The sequence below is a fragment of the Chenopodium album genome, chromosome 21 (genome assembly GCF_948465745.1).
Source record: "Chenopodium album chromosome 21, dcCheAlbu1.1, whole genome shotgun sequence".
NCBI lineage: Eukaryota > Viridiplantae > Streptophyta > Magnoliopsida > Caryophyllales > Amaranthaceae > Chenopodium > Chenopodium album.
In genome coordinates this window covers 3,758,613-3,779,380 of record NC_137854.1, presented here as the reverse complement: position 1 = coordinate 3,779,380, position 20,768 = coordinate 3,758,613, and the positions used below count along the sequence as shown (strand labels likewise).

Genomic DNA, 20,768 nt, shown 5'->3' with positions numbered 1-20,768 from the left:
TTGCTGGTCATACAAGGCTTGTACTGACATTTTTACGACATATACCGTGAATAATAACAGCACAAAAGAAAATAAAATTCCCAAACACTTGAAATTAAATGGAAAGAACTAGAATAGGATAGTATGGTACAAATTGCTTTTTATATATTCCAACGAACAAAGAAGTTGAGATATCTGTTTTATTCTGTAAGAGTAAGTTCAAGTTTAGGCCTGTTAGGCTGAGGTTCTACAACCTCCATATGAATTCGCACCATTTGCAGAACATTGTAACAAAGGCTACCATCTGCCTTTTTAACTTGCTGATGCTGCTCATCCACCATCCACTCTCCACTCCCATTATCACCTCTTGCAGTTAAATAAACAGGCCCTTCAATACCATACCTATAAATATAACGAACCAGCATGTTAGACATCATCCAGAGGGTAGATTGTGAGTAAAGGGTGGAGGATACAGAGTAAAAACACAGGGGGGAGAGAGAGCAAGTAGAAGATATACAAGTGTTCACAGCCAGTCAACATAACAAGAAAAATGCATGCTTGCTTGTTAATATTTACAGGCACAAAGTTTAATACAAGTCGGATATTAAATAAGAACTTGTATAATATTGGCAGGCTGTTTCCTGTCATTTAGGAGACTTGGGTGAGTTGGACCTAAAAGTCCATCTCAGATCATCCCTTCCCTGGTGTTCATGTACAGATGTGCAAGGTGAAAGTCTCAATCCCATTAATCAGCAGGCATCGTCTATAGCTACTAGTGGCCTGGTCTGGAGCTTCAAATGACACACCCAAGGGCAAAATGTCTAACCCTAGAAGTTAAACTGCAGTGCAATCTAGCTTTATATGACATTACTGCTCACATGCTGGAGCATGTGACACCTGTCCAAGAATTTCATTTTATCCTAAATAGGATGAGGAAAAAGGTCAATTAGCTTCAGACATTGCCAAAGGCCCATAACATATGTCAAGATCATCATCCACAGAGCTTCAGATCAAATGGTGTAATATGGCACTAATAAGCTTGCAAATTCTGTGGGAAAGATGGCACCTGGCTGTGTCGCACTTGCCTGGGGTTTCAAAAGAGTAGCCCAAGAACAACCTAGTTCTATGTACCCATCGCAATTCATGTCAGGCCGCATAATGCCTAGGGCCTAGGATAAATTTCAGTTATTTTGTGTGCTTTGTCTTGCCCATCATTTCGAGCCAAGCAATACTTATCCAATGAAAACGTGGACCAGGACCGACCCAAAGCCTAGAAATATGGCAGCCATACCTTGCCTCGGCCTGGCCCAGTATCATTAGCCCATTTTTTCCAGGGTACTACCAATATTAATACTCTAAATTGCATGACTAAAAAAGCATCTGTAAGTTACTAGAACTACTGCACTGTATTTGGACATGAATCGTGACATCATTAAGACAGAAAGCTACGATCTTCTTATCATAGAAAGAGTAGAGAGGTCTGGTGTCTAGTAGATCTCCAAGCAACTAATTCGACAAAAAAAAAAATGTAAGAAAGCATTACCAGAAGCCAAAATAAGGAGAGTAGAAAACATACTTGGGCACAAATACAATAAATCCATTGGATCTTATCTTCACTATTCTGGCCTCTGTATCTGTGGGCCTGCAAAGAGTAAAAGAATTAAAATGTATCAATACACATCTGTAACATATACCCAGATGGTGCAGAGGGAAGATTGAAGAAGACATGTACCGTTTCCTGAAGTATATTAATGTATGAAGCTCCACTGAAGCCCGACCAGCCATTTGGGCATTTCTATGTCGGTAGTTCAAATCTGAAGGCAATTGAGATGGTATGACATTTAGTAACGACACTAATGAGCACAAGCATGTAACTAACTAGACAAGTCTTAGTGGCAAATATATTCAACGATATTAAGGAGCCTATTCTTGGAGTCTTGCAGAGAGAAACAAGTCTTAATTAATTTTGTGGTATAAAGCCTGTTCTTGGAATTTAGGAATATATTCAAATCAAAGACAAGCTTACGAATTTCGGAAGAGAAACAATAAATGAAAAACGGGTAAGATTACTCCCCCAATCCATTTTATTTGGTACCTCAAGAAGTGTACCAGAGCTGTCAAATAAAATGGGAACGAGGGAGTAGAATAATTTGGCCAATAATCTTTTTCCAAAAAAGTACAGAAGGACAGTGGCAAAAAGCTCATATAGTCAAATGGAGAATCACACAGCACTGATGAGATAAACAATAATAGCAATCTGGTAGAAATAAGCTGCAAATGACGTAACACGGTAACAGCACTAAGCAATAGCCCAACCATTCCTAATGCAACAAGCACTAACACACAACAACGATCCATATACTCAAATCCAAAGCTATAGCAAAAACAAAAATTAATGATCAAGGACTGGATATTTCACATAAATTTCAAAGTTCACAAGTTTCATATTATTTGTCCCTCAGTAGGATTTATGTTTCTCTCAGTTTACCACTCCATCTATGTCCCAGACATCTAACTCCAATAGAAAGACTTTGATCTGCATTGGACGATATTAGCCTCCACAATTAAGCATAGATATCAATGTATACTTACTGTCAGCAATACTAGTAAGTTGAGGCCTATCCTGGAAAATTTCTGGAAGCTTGGATATCCCTATGGATGCAGCTAGCAGCCTGTGTACTACTACATCTGCAATAACAAAAAAATATGGGAATTTCTAAATAACAAGTAGCATCGACTAATATGACACTGTTAAGTACACTAACTATGAGAGGCTCCAATTATGTACCAACCTGCATATCTTCGGATAGGAGATGTAAAATGAGTGTACAAAGGTGCAGCAAGACCATAATGAAGATACTCTGGAGGGCTGAGATCTCCACTGCAGAAATATACTGCCTAAAATTGTATATTGGAGAAGAAAAAAAGCCACCACCTTGCAAGTTAGACATCAAACCTCCATTGCATGACATTATATACACAATACCATGTACTCACCTGCGACATGCATCTTGTTGCCAGAATCCGAATCAGCTTGTTGAAATAAGGATCATTACCCTAGAAAATAAAAACTATGATGGTCAGCAACAAACTTTTTTCCTCCTTGCTTGATTTGGAAGGTATATGCATTGGACATGCAGAAGTAAATAATATTGTTTGAAGTTAATTAACCATTAATAAAGCTTGTCAGCAACATGCACCTCCTTTCTCATCCATTAGTTATTTTTTGTGTTTTGGCCATTAGGGTCTGGGGTAAAGGAAAGAAGGAAGAGAAAACTCAGAAAAGCAACTAAAAGTAACTTACCACAGCCCGGTCTAATGAATCGGCAAGTGCCTTTGATGATGATACATCCAGATCAAGGCCAACAGCTGCAGCAGTGCGTAGAAGAGGCTCGAGCATCTCTTTTGTTGGAGTAGGGTGACGCCTACAAGCATATTGCAGATGAAAATAAATCTAGAATATCAGTGACATCAAAAATTGATATAAATCAAAGTATTTTCACCAATCACCAGCCTTATTGAACAAAAAGGTTAAAAGTAGGTTTCAAATCCAGATGCAGCTGAAGTCTCTTGGACTCAATTTCATTACTATGACAAAAAAAGAATTGTATACGATAACTTTATTGCTTAAGCACTTCTGAAACACTGGCAGCAACCTTTATCACTCTAACTAAATAGGCAGTTCTTAAGGCATAACTGTACCTTAATAATGAACAAAATGGAAAATGTTTCAACACTTTTTCTGCAACCGAAACATTGGCAGCAAGCATAAACTCCTCGACCATTTGATTAGCTTCTCGAATTTGATACATACCTATTAAAACAGTGAAAAGGAAAACAAACATCAGTGCAAACTGGTGATATTAGTAGAGTCAGGGCAAGAAAAGTAGAAAGGTCAGTGTAGCATGCCAGCTCATAGATTTGCCTTAAGTGAGCAATTACAGTCACCAAAAAAAGATACCATTGACAGAAATACTTAGAAAGATATATTCTATTCCATAGAATTGGCATGCTTGTAAATTATCGTTTTCGTTTCTCATCAATTTGACACATATCCGTGATGAATTTTCTTCACCTCTGACCCCAGATAAGAATTTACACTTACCTTTTACTTTGTCCCATATTAAATTTTACACTTACATATTAGAAAAGGCCCCACTAATCGATACATCTCCCTTTCCACTAGTAAAATGTTAAGGTACCACACCCTTACACTCCCAATCAGTTAAATGAACCTTACTATCTCCTAGTACTCCACTTTATCAATGTACAGTAATAAAACCCCACTATCCTTTTCACATCTACTATTCCAATCATATCACAATTGATAAGAAAACAACTTATCACTTAAAACTGTGTGTCATGCTGAATTTAAAATTAAGTCATGTGAAAGTCTGTTATTTGGACAATTGCCAAACAAGAAAGACTTTGATTACATTTTGCACAGCTATTAATAATTGTATTCATTCAAGATTTCAAGGGTCCAGTCAGATGCCAAAACAAAATCACAATAAGTCTGGAGGTCCTGCACATATCAATATCATGATTGTTGTAATCGCACATCAATTCAAAATTGTAACATCTCTTGATTTATGTAATAAAAGGCACAAGCCACTTTAAAGTGCAAAGGTTTCATTGCTAAAAAGAAAATCATGAGGCAAAAGAGCACATTTTTGCAAAAAGTCATATAGAGTATCTTGAGTTTTTGACTTCCCTATATAAGAGTACTGTCTTTATTACGTTATTTTTAGCAAAGGGGGACTTTCCAGAGGAAGTAAAGAAACAAAGAGGACTGAGATGTATGGAAGAAATAAAAAGAAGAATGAAGGGAATTTGGGTTTCACAAGACACTCAAGCATTACGGATTCATCTCCAGAGTACCTAACTGTCCTATTGTGTCCAGCAATTATTCAGGCAAAAGCTGACTCCTAAGCGTGGTTCTTTTACTCAATGGTCAACTTGGTATGAGAAATTCTGGTGTAGCCCCACAATATTGCATAGGAAAAAGTTTTAAGTCATGAATGTATTTTTTCTTGTTCTTCAGCATGGATGCATAATTGTTAAAAAGATAAATAGAAATATATACCAATATCAAGAGGGTCATGAGTCTCAGTATCAATCTGGAACTTGACCTCTGCGGAAGCAAGTGTCAAGGCTCCTCTATCAATACGCCTTTGTCTCATTATCTGCAAAGGATAACAATTAAGGTACTTGTTAATCAGATAGGCAGAGAATGGCAAGCATCTGTATATAATACAGGAGCAGATGGCAAAATATAGGAAGTTGGTAAAGAAAACCTTTGCTAAAGAATTCATGTTTCTCAGATCAGTAGTTAGTGGATCAACCAGGCGGCTGTGGGCAAAAAAAAAAGGCATTAGTGATCCTTTTATAATGACAGCCGTACAAGAATCCCCACATGCAGTAGTTACGCAGTTGACAAGGATAGCAAGAAATGAATATATGCTCATTATATGAAGTAGCGGCTATTATTAGACGCAGGCCATCAACTTTATGTTAACCAGCTATTCTTAATGAAACCCAGCATATTGAGAACAACTTTTCCACGTTGAGATTCAATCTGCAGACTACAACATAACCCTATAACAATTGTTTACAGACAAGGCACAAGAATCTAACTACCCGGGGCCAGATCGGTAAAATAAGCTAGTCTCATTTAGAACTTAACCGACCTATTATGTGTACTAATTATGCTACGGATATTTTTACAAAAATCTAGAAATTGACATGCTCTCATGGTCCTCTGTAATGAAACAGCAATCCCACACTAATTATCAAATTCTCCATGCACCTTTGTCCTGATCCCTGACCAATATATAATTAGAATCACCAGTATAAAGAAAAGCAATCATTCATAGTCCATTTACATTTATCTATCTACACATGTATTTAGTCCTGGCTTAAAGCCTTAATCAATAAGGGTATAATAATTGATCCAATCAAAATCACACAAAAATTTATTCATGCAAACCGATGGCTCACAGGGAGAATACTTTTCTAAGACCTTTATCAATATATATAACAGACACTTCATGAATTAATAAAAAGCTTCCTATCTAGTTCAGAAGTCTACAGACTTCAGTAGTTCTGGCTCTGGATTTAAAACATAAGTATTATCATAAGTTCTCCCACAGGTTCCTGACATTTTCCCCACAACATGAGGGTAGAACTATTTCAAGAGTGATTTCTCCAAATAAACTTCTCTTGGCTCTGAGTACTTTTCTAATGTTGTTATTTCTTTGAAGCACAGCATATTCTATAAATCTTTTGGGCAAAACGGCAGATATTTCAAAAATTTTATAAGCAAACTGACAAACAAAAATAATATAAAAAAAAAAAAGCAGGTACTGCAGTCTCAGCCACCAAGAAAAGGTCAACAGATAACCTGCTGAACCATGTGAATACTTATTTCCACGAACATTAATTTCATTACATACTGCAGAAACATCAGAAGCACAAAATATACTTGCCACGCTCATGCAAGTACTTCAAAGTCTCATACTGGAATAACTGATACACCACTAGATCTAACATAACCAGGCTGTGATGCAATAAATAAAGGCTTTAAAGAATGTTAGAGATAAAAGACAACCTATCGTCCATCCTGGCTTGAGCCTCAACATAAGACATTGCTGCGCATGACTTGATGATGCTTTTTGTGAATCTAGAAGATATAATGTCTGCTTGTGGTGTCATTTCCTGGAATTAGAATACAGTACATATTTAAATACTTGGTTACATGACAAATTTTGCAAAAGGAAGGATGCATTGGAATGATAGGGAACATGCATATCAAAATAGAAGATAGCATGTAGATACTATGCAAAAAAATGAGGACTTACCCAAATAACAGAAAAGGCCAACCTTTCGACATCTGACCTAAGAGAGCAAATATCTGCAAAAGCCAAAGAATGTAACCACACCTTGGCACTATAATTCTAATTTCTGAAACACTGTCAATTACAGAAACTGTATTAACCTTCTGTCAAAGGCTTTGGAAGCATGTCAATTCGCCGCTCCACAAGATACACCGATGTCCCTCTCTGTGAAGCCTCATCATCAAGAGGAGTTCCAGGATGCACAAAATTAGTTACATCAGCTATGTCTGAAAAAATTATATTGTCAAGGATCTCCAGGAATTACAGTCCAGTTCAGCAAACAAAGTACAGCATGTACACTTCAACTGTGTAAAGGCCAAGTGTTACTCGCGTAAACACAGCAAAAAGTACACTTTGAAATACTGCAACCTTATACATGCAAACTCAAATATTTTCATTAACAGTATCAACACCAAAAATTCTAAGCAGTGTGCAACTGCAAACCAAACTCAGCGCAGAAGCAAAAAATGAAGAGACAAATAGATCAGGAAATCATATATGAATATTAAAAGATGAATTCCTAATCATATATGCAAACCAAGCTTTTTTGGATTGCTAAACATTGTTTTACAGTTTCTTTGCCTTTTCAGGTTGCTTGTTGGTCTCATATATGAATATTAAAAGATGAATTCCTAATAAAAGAAGACAATTTTTTTATTAAATAAAATAACCATAAGTATATACATCATTTCGGAAAAATGACACCAGTTAACAAAACAGCCATGATTGTGAATAAGAAACGGAATGGAATGGAACTGATAAATATGGAATGAAATGGGATTCATGGGAATAAAAGAAATAACTTCATACCAATATTTTGAAGAAATTAAATGAATGGCATTGTTCATTTCCAAAAAAAAAAAAAAAAAAAAAAACGAAATGGAATGTGGTTAATGCCAGATATGACAGATGTATAGCCTGTTTGGCTATATATGTACTAAATACATTATAGAGTTGTTTAGATGAAACAACTGCTGAGTTGAAGATCTGTGAAATACACAAGCTTCAAAGTAAGAACACATGTATAGAAACATTGTCAGCAAATATTTGGCAATCTCAAAGTGACAATAAAAAGATACGGACTCCCACAGCAAAATTTCCATTTGGAAGAAGTGTACAATGAAGAGCATCATCAATGTCCCGGCAACCTATATCAACGTAGAAAGAAGATAATTAAGACATAAATACATGATTTAGTAATCTACATAGCAGCAAGATATGCAGTACCTGGAGGATCAACGCTAAAAACTTGTAAATGTCTTAAATCCTCTCTGTTGGGATCAGAAAGATGTTCAGGAGACACTGACCACGGCAATGGTGGCAAACAAGCCAACACTTGAGAAGAAAATGGTTTAGAATTTATATCATTCTCAATCAGTACAACCTGCATCATCCAAATTAGTCAATAACATCTCAAAAAGCAGAAGGTTCCAAACAGTAAAAAAAAGAAAAAAATTGAAGATGAATAGCATTAGTCAAGAAACACAGAAATACTTGTTCATAAGAAACCCAAGAATGAAATCCATGCATGAAGATTCACGAACTATCCATACCTCAGTTTCAGTTTCCCTATCACCAATTTCTCCAATGGTTTGGACATAGTGACCAGAGGGATAGCGAGACAAACGGTCCCAAGAGTCAACGGCCACAACAATTCTCTTGTCTAAAAGATTTCCAAGCTGTCGAGTTTGAATACGTATCTTAGGTATTCTTCGATCCTTTGAAACAAATAAAGCATTAGCAATGCCACCACTACCAGCAGGCATAGGCATTGGCTCTAACGATCCACAATAACTACAAAAGATAAGTGAATATGTCAAGGCACAACTAATAAAATTCGCTTTGATCAGCATACAGAAAATATGTTGGAGCAAGGAAGAATATTCTGCAAAAAGGAAATTAATTTGTCTGACGGATTCTGTTCCAACAACAAATTAACTTACGAGTGCCAGTTCCTCTTAATGACACCTACAACACATCCAGATGGACGACTAGGAGTTGCATCTGCACTGGATCCTTGGACATTAGTATTTCTAGGCGCATCATCAGCACTGCTTGGAGCAAGATGCACGCTTTCATCTTCTTCATCCTCTGCAAAAATGTAATCACAAATTTATCTCATGTTAGGTAAAATTAAAGGAAATATGATAAGCTGGATTCCTCCACTGGTCAGCTCTTGTGTGCCTTAAAAGACACATCACAATTTATGACAGTTAGAAAAAGATACTTGTTTCAGTATTGAAACAAAAACAGAGAAAGTCAAAACATTTTTAGCAACATAAACAGCTAAAAAGGACAAGGAACCTCAGCATACCATGATTAGAAGAAATACTGTTGGATAGTTGCCAAGCGGAGTTTTTTATGAACAGCATGACAACCTGATGGATCTTTTTACTAGTTGGTGAACTTTATTAAGATAGCATATACAAATAATATAATGCTTAGACCTCTAAATTCTCCAAGTGACTAAAAAGGGTGTGTTTTGATGCCTTTCACCAGTTTATTGGTATACTGATTGATTGATTCACTAAAAGTTTCCATGGTATGCTTAAACTTCACTGAAACCTTTATAGATATATTCACCATTCTACAAAGGAACGTGAAAGAAGAGGCAAAGAAATTAAAAGCCAACTACCTGAGCTAAACAAAAGAGTCCTAGGGAGTCAACAATGATGAGGGAGTACAGCATCGACATTGACATTAACCCAGCCAGCACCTCAAAGGAGATTTTGGGCAAGGGAAATTTTAACTATGAGTGCATACCTTCATCTGCTATTCTGGACTTCTCTGCATGCCACTGATCTTGAGGCAATAGTTCCACAGCCACTATATCACCATCAAAAGCTCTGTTCATGTTTGTTCGTCCGTGTATGACAATTTCATCACCAATGCTCTCACTTCCAACATATGCTTCAAATGGATTATATCGGTTCACACGGAGTTTTCCTTGATGATAAATGCCACGATGTAAACCAGTAGTGATCTCAGACATTGGTTTATGCTGTACAAAAGAGGAAGCGGATAATAAATTAGATCTAGTGATTAGAGATTAACAAGACAAACACTTCAAAAGTTCATTATATCAGTGTGGTGGCGTAAAATTTCAGAAATTTTACCTCACTGTAAACAACTTTCCTCTTCGAAGGTCTCATGTCTTCAACACTATCTATCACCATGTCCTCGGATGCAGGCTGCGCAAGCAGATCAAGCAATTCTGGTTGACCCAGTGATTTGACATATGACTCAACTGAAACATGATATGAACATTATTGTCAGGTGTGACAAAGGCGAAACAAAATACTGTAAGTTAATCAATAATTAAGCAAACTTGGCTCAAGTAGTCAAGTATTATCGCTACTCTCAGCGAGGAAAATAAGGGACACTTTCAAGAAAACCTGTCTCAGCAGATATGCCTTCCTCATTTGCTTTCCTTTTGTTTTCCCTATCATTTGTAATCAGTAAGACCCGTACTGCTGAACCCAGATGCTTCTGATACCATTGAGTTGCCACACGAATTGCTGTAAAGCCATTCATCAACATATTATAATTCAAAACCAAGAAAAGAAAAGATTGAAAATGTCACTAGGGAAATAAAAGTAAGTGCTGAGAAACTAGGAAGTTCTTGAAAGTTTGTCTAAAAATAGGATAAAAATTAATTTAGGTACGACATAGAACGTACCTCTGTCATTTCGATCATTTGGACTTTCATTGACCATAGCTTTGACATAGGTCTCCCTGAAGAAGGTAAATAAGCAAAGGCACGGTCAAGAAAATCAATATTAGAAAGGGACAGAGTAGCTAGATTCTTATAATTGACAAAATTGCTATTACAGCCTACACAATATAATTCCTCTGTTTTTTTTTATTAATCGCACCAATTTTCTCTTTGGGAAGTTGCATATTAATTGCACCATTTCCCATTATGGTATGCTTTCATAAACTTTAAGCATGTGTTCACACACCAAATACCTATTGTACCCTTATAGACATTTGAAAGTAACCATTATTACCCCACCTTTTCTCTCTCTCCTTTGTTTGTAGTCACATGGGCATTCTAGGTATCCCCCACCTTTTCCTTCCTGTCTTAAATCTCGTGCCCAAAGCAAATGGTGCAATTAAAACCGGAATAAGTATAAGAACAAAAAATATGTTTAGCTAATTTCTTCACAATTCATGTGTGTAGTAAATCTTATACGAAGTACATACTAGGGAAGCTAGTTACACACTTTATCATGTTTATGCGACACTACCAGTGAAAGACAAAATTTAAAAAGATGAAAATCTACAACAGTACACTGAGATTTGTAACTGGCTTATAAAATTTTGGAGAATAAATATTGAGCTCTACTTTAATCAACTGCCAAAAGTTCACTAAACTAACTTGATTGCTATTGCAACTAGCGTAAAAATAAATGGTTATCCTCTAGATTGCACATATTGAAAATTTTTTATCTGAACCGAAAAATGAAATGGAACCTAACCCAAAAACATTGAGTTTAAGAACAAATGTTTTCCAAGATCCAAATTATCTTTCCTACCAATATACTGCACTGGAAGTTGGACAAACTGTGCCCAACTTGACAAACATGTAACTGACGTAACCAATCTGGCGAAATATGGTATATAAAGTAGAGGGGTTTCAAAGTTAAAGGTGTTAACTTACTCATTATTGTATATCTCAAGCATATTAAATGTTGATATTCACACTTTCACAAGTAGTTAATAAGATCAAAATTATGGTTTTAATTATAAAATTAATCATTGAAACAGCCTGAAATAATAACAATCTTTGTGATCTAAACATGTCCTACATCAATTTGCAACCAAACTCAATATGTTTGGATCATGAACAACCACTAGTCAACCCAAAATCAAGATAACCCAACCACTTAAAGTTACCATACTCGACATTGAATGACAACTTACTGAAGTTCATATTATCACAACAGCTACTTAAGACATTTGATGGTCCAATATAGTAGAGGGGAGTGCATTGTCCTACAACATAGAACTCATTTCACATTGTATTCCTATTCACTACAATTTCAGCATTTCACCACCTCTCGCCCTCGCAAAATGAAAGCATGAATTTGATGATAATAACTTACTTGTGATGCTCATTCGAGAAAACAAAGAACTTTCTTTGCGAATTGCTGCAAAGAGTTCTAAGCCGGTTGTAAACCGATAGGTTCTTATTCTTAACCTCCTCCAACACCACTGATAACACCACCACTTCATCAATTGCGGAATTCTCAAGCAAATCAATCTATAACCCAAATTAAATATAACAATTAACAACATTAATTAACACTATTCATCATACAAAAATCAAAATTAAGCTCAAAATCAAATTCAAACACAAATACAATACCTGATTAAGAACAACATTGGTATCAAGAACGAGTATAGTAGAAGCATCTAAGCTCAACCGAGCAACCGAAGAATCACAAGTTTTACAAATTAAAGCTCCACAATAAATATCATCTCTTAAATAATGCTCTCGAACAACCTGTATCAAACATAAAATCACAAAAATTACGAAAAAATTAGGGTAAAATTAGGGTTTAGATTTCGATAATTGGGAGAAAGAAGAGAGAGAAAACCTTGACAACTTTGCCTCCCTTGGTCTTCTTGACGTAGGACTTGCTCTGCAACATTGTTTGAGAGCAAATTTATTCCAGCTTTATTACAAATTACAACTTTAATTAATCAATCAATTGATTAATCAAAGTATTAGAAGTTCGTCGAATTGATTGAATTATTGAAGAGAAGAATTAAAATAAAATTTAACCAAAAAAAAAAAATTGCAAGGGTTTTAGGGTTTAGCTGTTTTGCGCCACTGCACTAAACAGCTGCTAATTCGATTTCCTGGAGTTAAACATGGTCCAAGCTAAGGGCAGCGTTTTTAACTAAGGTCTAGTAAGTAGTAACTATTGGTCTTTGAATTTGACTTTTGCATTACTCAAGTACTAGTATTGTTTGACCATATTTTTTTCATATACGAGTACATTATTTTTAAGGTAAAAATAATATCTTAGCGAATACTATTATAGAACTTTTTACAATTCAACTCATTCGGTTTAACTGGTTAGTATTCTGAGAACTCAAAAGGTAGGGGTAGGGATGGCAATATTAAGTGGATATCCACTAACCCGCTCCACCCGCAATAAATAAATGGACGAAAATCCGAATTAAATGGATGAGAAGCGGGTGATGGATGAAGCGGATGATGGATCGGATCGGATATGAATGATACTTTTTTCACCCGCTAACAATCCACCCACCCATTTAACATATATTAATTTTTTAATCAAAGAATTTTAATAATAAAATATGAAATGTGCAAGAAAATTATATGTATTTTTTGTTGCAAATTAATTTTTCAAACTATTGTACAAATAACCAAATATTAAAGTTTATATGAGTTTTTTTTCAACTTTAATACTCATCCATTAGTCATCCGCTCCACCCGTTTCACCCGCGGATGATGGACGGATGGATATGGATGATGGGTGAAGCGGATGATGGATGGATGTGGATGGAGCGATTAGAGTAATGGATGGATGCAGGTGAAGCTCCACCCGATCCGAATCCGATCCATTGCCATCTCTAGGTAGGGGACCTCCATCCTTAAAGTGCCCCTCGTACGATTGAACTCTCAACTCGAAGTGTCCAAAGTTAGAAGGTTTCTTTCCTACTAGTTCAATTGTAAAATATACGATAGTATTTACAGCGAATATTACGACTAAACGTGTATTACTCTTAAAATACTAGCACAACTTTAGAAAAAAGGAAGAATCATTGTTAATTATAATACCTAGGCATGTGCTACTCGTGCTAGCTTTTGCATTGTATGCATCTTCTAGTGATTGTAAGGAGTACTCGTATAACATATAATTTTTTTACTTAATCAAAGGCAAATTATAATGATTTGACAATTCACTTCTATCGTGTACCAAAATACTTGCAACAATCAAAGAAATTTATATAAAGAGCACGACAAGTGCATTATCACATAAATTATTTTAATTAACTTAGTCAAGTATTTCATTTATATCCAATTCCTTTTATCATTAGACAGTATGCATAACTTCTAAAAGATATAATAGTTTATACATAAAATTACACGAAATTAACTAGTTATTATCGTTATTAGAACTAGCTTTTCATCATATAGACGAAACAAGCACATCACACAGTCCAGTCAATTACTTCATTCGGAGTAATGGTTACGAAGTATGTACAAATACAATAGCACGCAACACCAATTATAATTCCTTATTGTTTGTTATAGATCTACTAGCATAGAAGATTAGAGTTTTGTCTCTTCACAAAGATCACAACCTAAAAAAAAAAAAGAGCTAAAGTAAAAACACCTAGCAGAATGGAACACTTGAGTTGGCGGGATCCAGGCCTAGCGCTTAACAAACTACATGTCACCTATTGGCACCGTGGTGGCAGCGTCGACGTAGGTGTGTCCGGTTCATATTGTTCGTAGCTGTAGTGTAACACTGGTCGTCAGAGGCGGGAGTGGGGTCATCAAAAGGACGGTGGAGACTCATGGCAGGTGCGGCCCAGTCCCGTACATCACGTTCCAACCGAATGTGATGGCCGGGAGCTGATGATGGACCGATCATGACCAGATTATTGTTGCTCTCATTAATTTTGAGTAATAACCTTAAAACCCCGTTTCGGAGTATATGCCCGTTGCACGTACGATCAGCATAAAATGAACAACATTTGCACTTCAATGTTATCCTACAGCGATATTCACGTCCACCATTATCATCCAGTATACACTCTGCAGTTGGGTCTCTAGGCCCATCAATATCAACAAACTTTTCTCCTATTTCCACTTTGTAATAATTATCAGAGCAATCCGGCATATCCAAACGGAAGTACATGTAATAGTCTTTGCCCACCGGATCGAATTTGGTCTCGAATACACCCTTCATTCCTCTATCAATGAACGGGTTAATACGACCATCCTCATCTTCGTGCCATGGCCCTGCACCATCATATATAACACGACACGTACACGTAATTAGATCCAATGCTACATGTACAAATAACTTTTTAGCAACGAAGATGAAAAATATTACTATATTACCATTAAAAGCTATATACCCCCTTCGGCCATTGCAGCAGCAGCAATTCACGCTGTGCATAAAAACATCTTGCACTCCCTCTAGGATGGTTTAAGGAATAAAAATTGCACGCTTGATTAATAATTATATTTAGGAAAATTTCACATTTGCTACCAGGGAAAGCACCCGTTTTCACATTTGCTACCCCTTTAATTTTTTATTTTATATTACTACCACCTAAATCAGAATTTTTTAAAAATCACTGCCACTTGACAGATACCGTTACTATTTCCGTTGCCACCACCCAACCACCGTCCAGCCACCACTCCTTCCCACCCACCACTTCTTCTCACCCACCACTCCACCAGCTGTCAATCCACCGCCGCTGTTCAACATCAAACCACCGCAACCACCACTCACCGTCCAGCCAACCATTCGTGACTCCCTTCCCATGACTCCGACCAAACCAGCCACCAGCGAACCCCTTTGTTGCTGCCGACCAGCCACCACAACGAAACCCCCTTCCCTTTCCCCGTTCTCGCAGCAGCCCTGACCCCGCGACTCCAACCACCCACCCTGTCGGCGCCGGCGTTGCGTTCCCAGCCCCCTTGAAAACCCTATCTCAGCCCCCTCTCTCCCCTCGAAAACCCCCTCGATCCCAGCCTCTCTCCCCTCGAAAACCCCCTCGATCCCAGCCCCTCTCCCCTCCCCTCGAAAACCTGATCCCAGCCCCGGCCTCGTCCCCCGTTCCCTTTTCCGGCCGCATCGGCGTTGCTTTATCAGCCACAAATCGCAATTCCCTGCCACCCAAAACCACCCTAAGCGAAACCCTAAAACTCGTTTAGGGTGGTTTCGGGCAGGGAAATAAGGTTTAGGGTTGTCGGTTTTGGGTGGGGAAGGGGAGGGGTTCGATTCCGATGCCGGCCGCCGCCTCTTTGGGCGCTGGCCGCCGGCAGGGGGAGGGGGGAGGGTGGCTGACGGGGAGGGCAAGGGTTTTTTGGGTGGCTGGTTTTTATTTTTTGTTTTTTTTTTATTTTTTTTTAAATTTTTTAATTTATTTTTATTTTTTTTAATAAACTTAACGGAAATCCTAACGGATTCCGTTAAGTGGTAGTGATTGTAACAGTTAGTGTGTTTGTGTGGTAGTAGTATAAAATAAAAAATTAAAGGGGTAGAAAATGTGAAATAGGGTGCTTTCCCTGATAGCAACTGTGAAATTTTCCTTATATATATATATGTGATTATGTATGTACATGAAAGTACTTCATTAATTTACCGATTCGAGCTTTGTCCGGATTATTAAGATGGTTTTCATACACAGGAGGTTCAAAAGATCCTTCATCAAAAAACAATAAATATATAATGTTAGGACAAACAAATTAAAATTATATTTCAACATTATTTCATCGAAATTAAATAAAAACAGATAGACCTACCAGAGTTCTTAGGAGGACGAAAAGAGAGGTAGGCATTATCATCAACACCACCAATAAAGATTCTGCAGGTACCATTGTTGACTTCATGATTGACCCAAACTTGCTTAAAATTCTGATGACATTCAACTTTTATAGTACCAGTGTAAAACCTACGTGATTCATAGAAAGGCCAATAACAATAATCATCAATATTTATGGAGTAGCCTCGAATATGAACCTCAGTGTTATCTTCATCCTTATCAACGTTAACACTTCTCTGAATCGTTCCCGGCATGTCTACACGAATGTAAAAACCATCTTCGGTCTCCTTTAACTCGAATGCTCCTTTTGGTCCAGGAAGAACGTTTCGTTGCAGAGGGTGTTGCCTAGAGGCGGCTTCTTGAAAACAAACAAAAATGATGAGAAATTAAAAAAATATATCCATGAAATGAATACTAGGATAAAGATAAACTAGTTTTCATTTTGTTCAATCTATCCAAGAAATGAAATACAAAAAAGAAAATAAATAATTGAAGAAATGAATTATGTACTAAAATTAAGGAAGACAAAAATATAATAGAAGTTGAAGAAATGAAGTATACCAAAGATGTTAACAATTTCTTCATCCGCCATTACAGAGAGCTCGATCGATTTTCTTATGTTGGGTATTTTCTGCTAATAATTTCTTTTAACTTTACTGAGTTTCGATCTCACTTTTGTAAGTATAAATATCAGGTATATATAGACACATTACACCCGACATCTTAATTGGGTTTACTAATTACCTCTTTCTTTCTTTCATTTTTTTTTCTTTTTATTTTTTTTTTCTATTATAAATAATAGTATAATACGAGTAATAAAATAATAGCATCTACTTTGTAACAGAAATGGAATCAGTTATTACCGTTTTTTAGAAAATGAAATTCTGTTATATCTGTTGCAAACATCGGATTCAAGTTTTAGTTGGTAATCTTTCTTATTAAAAGTTATTACAAACTCTACCCTATAATTGTTGTTAGTTTAAAGTTGGAATACACATGTTTTAATTAGTAAGATTAAGTAATACGGAGTAATTTTAAATCTTTAAGTAATGATCGGTGTTTGAATCATTAAGGCGAGGCATGACAAACTCTAATATTAAAACAAGCTCTAAATTTGAGGATTATAAAATTTATAACAAGCTTTGAATTAGACGATTGAATTAAAAATATAAAGTTGTATACTATTAGAAATTATTTGCACCAAAATAGGAAATTAAGAAACACTTGGAGGAAAATAATAAAGAATTAGCTGGCTAATCAAAAGAGTAGGGAAAAGATACAAGGTCGCCCTAAAGGCGGTCAAATAAGAATTGAACCTACAAAGTCAAAGCTGAAATGTTTTTTACTTACCACTAGGATCACACATTTTGTTGGTAATTGTCTCCTAATCATGTTAACATGCACCCTTCATTTGCCTAAACAAAAAATTAATTGAATAACTCAGTATGTTGTATAGCACTATAGCTTATTCAATTAATTGAACAAGTTATATTACTCACTTTTCTGGGAAGAACTCCGGCCAGCCATATGACACGCTGTAACAGGAAGAAAGAAACATGAATTTAAAATTCCGTAGTACACAAATTTTGCCACCTAAAACAAGTATGCTATGCGATTAGCTTGATTTATTGATTAGCAATTACAATAATTACAAATATAGAATGGAGAATAGAGCACCACAATCATAACAGTTTGTGAGGTTAAAAAACCCCGGCCTCTGAACCTGAACTATGGAAACAAAACCCAATTTTAATCACTAAAAGCTACAACAGAACCAATGTGCACCTAACCAAATTAGTAACGGTACTTGGTTGAGTAGTCTTTGGGTGAAATCACCAATCCCCGACCCTTCCTTGCCCCACGATAGACTGTCTCAACAATGTCAATAAACTCCTGCTTGTTCTTAAGAGCCCAGTTGATTTTATTGTTGTTTCCAGTACCAAGGTCTATCATTATGTGCTTGTTCCTAAAAAAGAACATGACCGTGCATGGATCATAGAGCTCATACATTGTGGTGAAATCAGGCACCTCTGTTATGTCCACTACATAAATCACTGCATAGTTCTTTATTTTCTCCGCCACAGCAGCCAGCACTTCATCCATCTGAAACAGGCCAAAATAAGTTCACACGACAAAAAGATCCAATGTTGTAACATTCTAGTAACTTCAGAAACATGTAACACCACCAGCCAATTCCACAAATTATAACAACACTGTTAAAAACATATATAAAGAGTCTACCTTCCGTTGAAGATCAGCTGTTCCCTTTAATCAAGGCCACTGAAAAAGAAACGATAAGATGATGTGAAGGGGAACGATAGAAGGTAAGTATTTTATTTCCACAAAGACATCAATGGGAATGGCACAGACATTCAGATACAAAATGGGTGATTCTCACTCATTTTTTTTACCTCTATAATGCCCTGTACGAGATATGTACAAATACTTGAAAGTATCAAATTATAATATGATAAATCTCAAATTCTCAATCAATTAAGATTAATGGACTTAAATTAGGCTAAGATATAATCATGAACCAATGGCAAACGAATCAAGATTTGAAGATCCATAAAAGTTGAACATTCAGCTACCAACAAAAAAAAAAGGAGGGATCATATCAATGTACCTCCAAGGAGGGGTAATTCTATAACGAAGGTTAGCATGAGTAATAAGCCATTGCAAATGTCAAACTCAATGCTTATATTATACTAGTGCATAGTTGTATTTACCAAGCTTACAGCACACAATAAAATAGCAAAGATGAAGATTAGAACTTGACGGATGATTGTATAAACAACAAGTTTGCAAACGAAACCATGTTAATAGCCTCTTACAGTCTTACCCATTTACAAAATCTTAGCAACATCTACAAACATCATACTACATAATATAGTTTAGGCATGAACTAAACCCATCAGTAATAGGGTATTTGTAAATTACATAGTGAGAATCATGGGAATAACTAAAGACAGCTTTTAACAAGACCAGCAGCAATAGCACTTAATATTATACATTTATACCCATGAAATCGAGCTGATTGCATTATCTGTATGTACCAGCTTAATATGGACAATTAGACAGCTATTTTATGAAGTTATGAGACTCATAAACATGATCAATATACACAAACTGTATATAATTGTGCAAGTAATTTAGTAATTAACTAACAAAGAGAGAATTATAATCTATGCTCATGTCAATAAACTACTCCACTTATTAAACCTAAATATCATTTTTTGCAATCAGGTTGCTCTGTTCTACTGTAGTATTCAATCAATTCAACTACCAAGTATAAATTAGAATATAACTTTTACAAATGGGTCTTACAACGAACCCTAATTTTGTTGTTGTTGCAGTATACCCAAATTTGATTACACCTATTACATCAATTTCTTCAAACTCTTAACAAATCCAACGATTTTTTGAAATTAACAAAATTGATGTGAAATATGTAATCAATTACTAATAACAAACTATGATTTCAATACTTTAACATGCTAATCTAATCACGTTGGAAAATTGATTTTGTGTACTAAATAATGAGAGGAGTACCTGCATACAAGTGTCATCCCAATCATGGCCGAAACGGATGATGACGACACGCGCTTCCTCGGTGAGGATGGCCTGATCGACGGCCCAGCCTGAGTGCAAGTGCGGCAGCAAGTATGACATTTTCTCTCTCTCTCTCCTCTTTCTCTGTGAAACTGCGGAAATTTGGAATTTTCTGGACCTTCACTTCCTATTTATAACAGTCTGTTACCAAGTGTTCACCATCACCAGAAACCTCTAGAAGAGTATCACTTTTTCAAAAGTGATCATTCGGGTGGGCCGGGCCTAAGGCTAAAAACTATCCCATCTTAAACTTGGCCAAGATTCGGATCGAAAATGCTTATCCAAACCCGTAAATTTTGGCCTGATCTAGAGGGGGCTTTTTGGGGTATTCCGGGTCGAACCAAAAAAACAACTACGAGTAGTAAAAAAGTGTAATATACTTCCTATGTTTTTTTTGTTTACACGTGCACAATTTCAATCATTAATATCTTTAATTACCGATTAGTAAAAATTATAAAAAGTTGATCTTTTGAAAATATATATCGTGACGAATCTAACAAGATCTCATATGATTATATTTTTCATTACGAATAAAACATAAAATATGGTCAAAGAGGATCGTTTGAATAGTGTTAAAGTCATAACGTGTCAACTAAAAAAACAAGGATAGTATATACTTGTCAAAGGCCCGCCCAAAAAAGATAGGTCGGGTTGAGCTCGACCCGACTTGAGGCCCAATTTTATGCCTATGGCTCGCCTAAAATCGAGCAAGGTCCATGTTGATCAAGTCTATTTTTT

General features: G+C 36.2%; 3 protein-coding genes across 4 annotated transcripts; all 3 read right to left on the bottom strand.

Moving 5' to 3' along the window:
* LOC145600966 (exosome complex exonuclease RRP44 homolog A-like) lies at nucleotides 1-12,749 on the bottom strand. Its single transcript, XM_081656847.1, has 24 exons — nucleotides 12,479-12,749; nucleotides 12,247-12,384; nucleotides 11,984-12,141; nucleotides 10,555-10,610; nucleotides 10,271-10,393; nucleotides 9,992-10,122; nucleotides 9,639-9,876; nucleotides 8,819-8,966; nucleotides 8,429-8,669; nucleotides 8,103-8,259; nucleotides 7,955-8,023; nucleotides 6,977-7,102; nucleotides 6,840-6,892; nucleotides 6,590-6,696; nucleotides 5,277-5,331; nucleotides 5,066-5,165; nucleotides 3,682-3,793; nucleotides 3,284-3,404; nucleotides 2,977-3,036; nucleotides 2,772-2,877; nucleotides 2,572-2,667; nucleotides 1,712-1,793; nucleotides 1,556-1,621; nucleotides 1-381 (listed from the first exon to the last, which is right to left on the bottom strand). The coding sequence occupies exons 1-24, from the start codon at nucleotides 12,530-12,532 to the stop codon at nucleotides 180-182; spliced, it is 2,799 nt and encodes a 932-aa protein (XP_081512973.1). The 5' UTR covers nucleotides 12,533-12,749; the 3' UTR covers nucleotides 1-179.
* Nucleotides 12,750-14,072: 1,323 nt separating this feature from the next.
* Nucleotides 14,073-18,296, bottom strand: LOC145601686 (uncharacterized). 2 transcript variants are annotated; one of them, XM_081657743.1, is made up of 7 exons: nucleotides 18,204-18,296; nucleotides 17,918-17,953; nucleotides 17,769-17,833; nucleotides 16,399-16,776; nucleotides 16,239-16,298; nucleotides 14,986-15,063; nucleotides 14,073-14,883 (listed from the first exon to the last, which is right to left on the bottom strand). In XM_081657743.1, the coding sequence occupies exons 3-7, from the start codon at nucleotides 17,782-17,784 to the stop codon at nucleotides 14,312-14,314; spliced, it is 1,104 nt and encodes a 367-aa protein (XP_081513869.1). In that variant the 5' UTR covers nucleotides 17,785-17,833; nucleotides 17,918-17,953; nucleotides 18,204-18,296; the 3' UTR covers nucleotides 14,073-14,311. The 2 variants fall into 2 exon arrangements, with proteins under 2 accessions (XP_081513869.1, XP_081513870.1); XM_081657744.1 differs by having other exon boundaries at nucleotides 16,399-16,773.
* Nucleotides 17,989-20,111, bottom strand: LOC145601687 (thioredoxin-like protein YLS8). The gene is made up of 2 exons (XM_081657745.1): nucleotides 19,971-20,111; nucleotides 17,989-18,521 (listed from the first exon to the last, which is right to left on the bottom strand). The coding sequence occupies exons 1-2, from the start codon at nucleotides 20,088-20,090 to the stop codon at nucleotides 18,213-18,215; spliced, it is 429 nt and encodes a 142-aa protein (XP_081513871.1). The 5' UTR covers nucleotides 20,091-20,111; the 3' UTR covers nucleotides 17,989-18,212.
* Nucleotides 20,112-20,768: the final 657 nt, after the last annotated feature.

Bases quoted from the DNA above. Each gene is read 5' to 3' on its own strand.
- LOC145600966 (XM_081656847.1), bottom strand. From the start codon at position 12,532: ATGTTGCAGAGCAAGTCCTACGTCAAGAAGACCAAGGGAGGCAAAGTT. The intron at 7,103-7,954 runs GTATCTTTTTAT...TAATTTTTTCAG, and splicing joins AAATTTTGCTGTGGGAGTCC to ACATAGCTGATGTAACTAAT. The intron at 6,893-6,976 runs GTTAATACAGTT...TGGCTTTTGCAG, and splicing joins TCCAAAGCCTTTGACAGAAG to ATATTTGCTCTCTTAGGTCA.
- LOC145601686 (XM_081657743.1), bottom strand. The intron at 15,064-16,238 runs GTAAATTAATGA...AAACCATCCTAG, and splicing joins TCCGGACAAAGCTCGAATCG to AGGGAGTGCAAGATGTTTTT. The intron at 14,884-14,985 runs GTAATATAGTAA...ATGATGGTGCAG, and splicing joins GGGGTATATAGCTTTTAATG to GGCCATGGCACGAAGATGAG.
- LOC145601687 (XM_081657745.1), bottom strand. From the start codon at position 20,090: ATGTCATACTTGCTGCCGCACTTGCACTCAGGCTGGGCCGTCGATCAG. The intron at 18,522-19,970 runs GTACTCCTCTCA...GGCCTGTTTCAG, and splicing joins GGGATGACACTTGTATGCAG to ATGGATGAAGTGCTGGCTGC.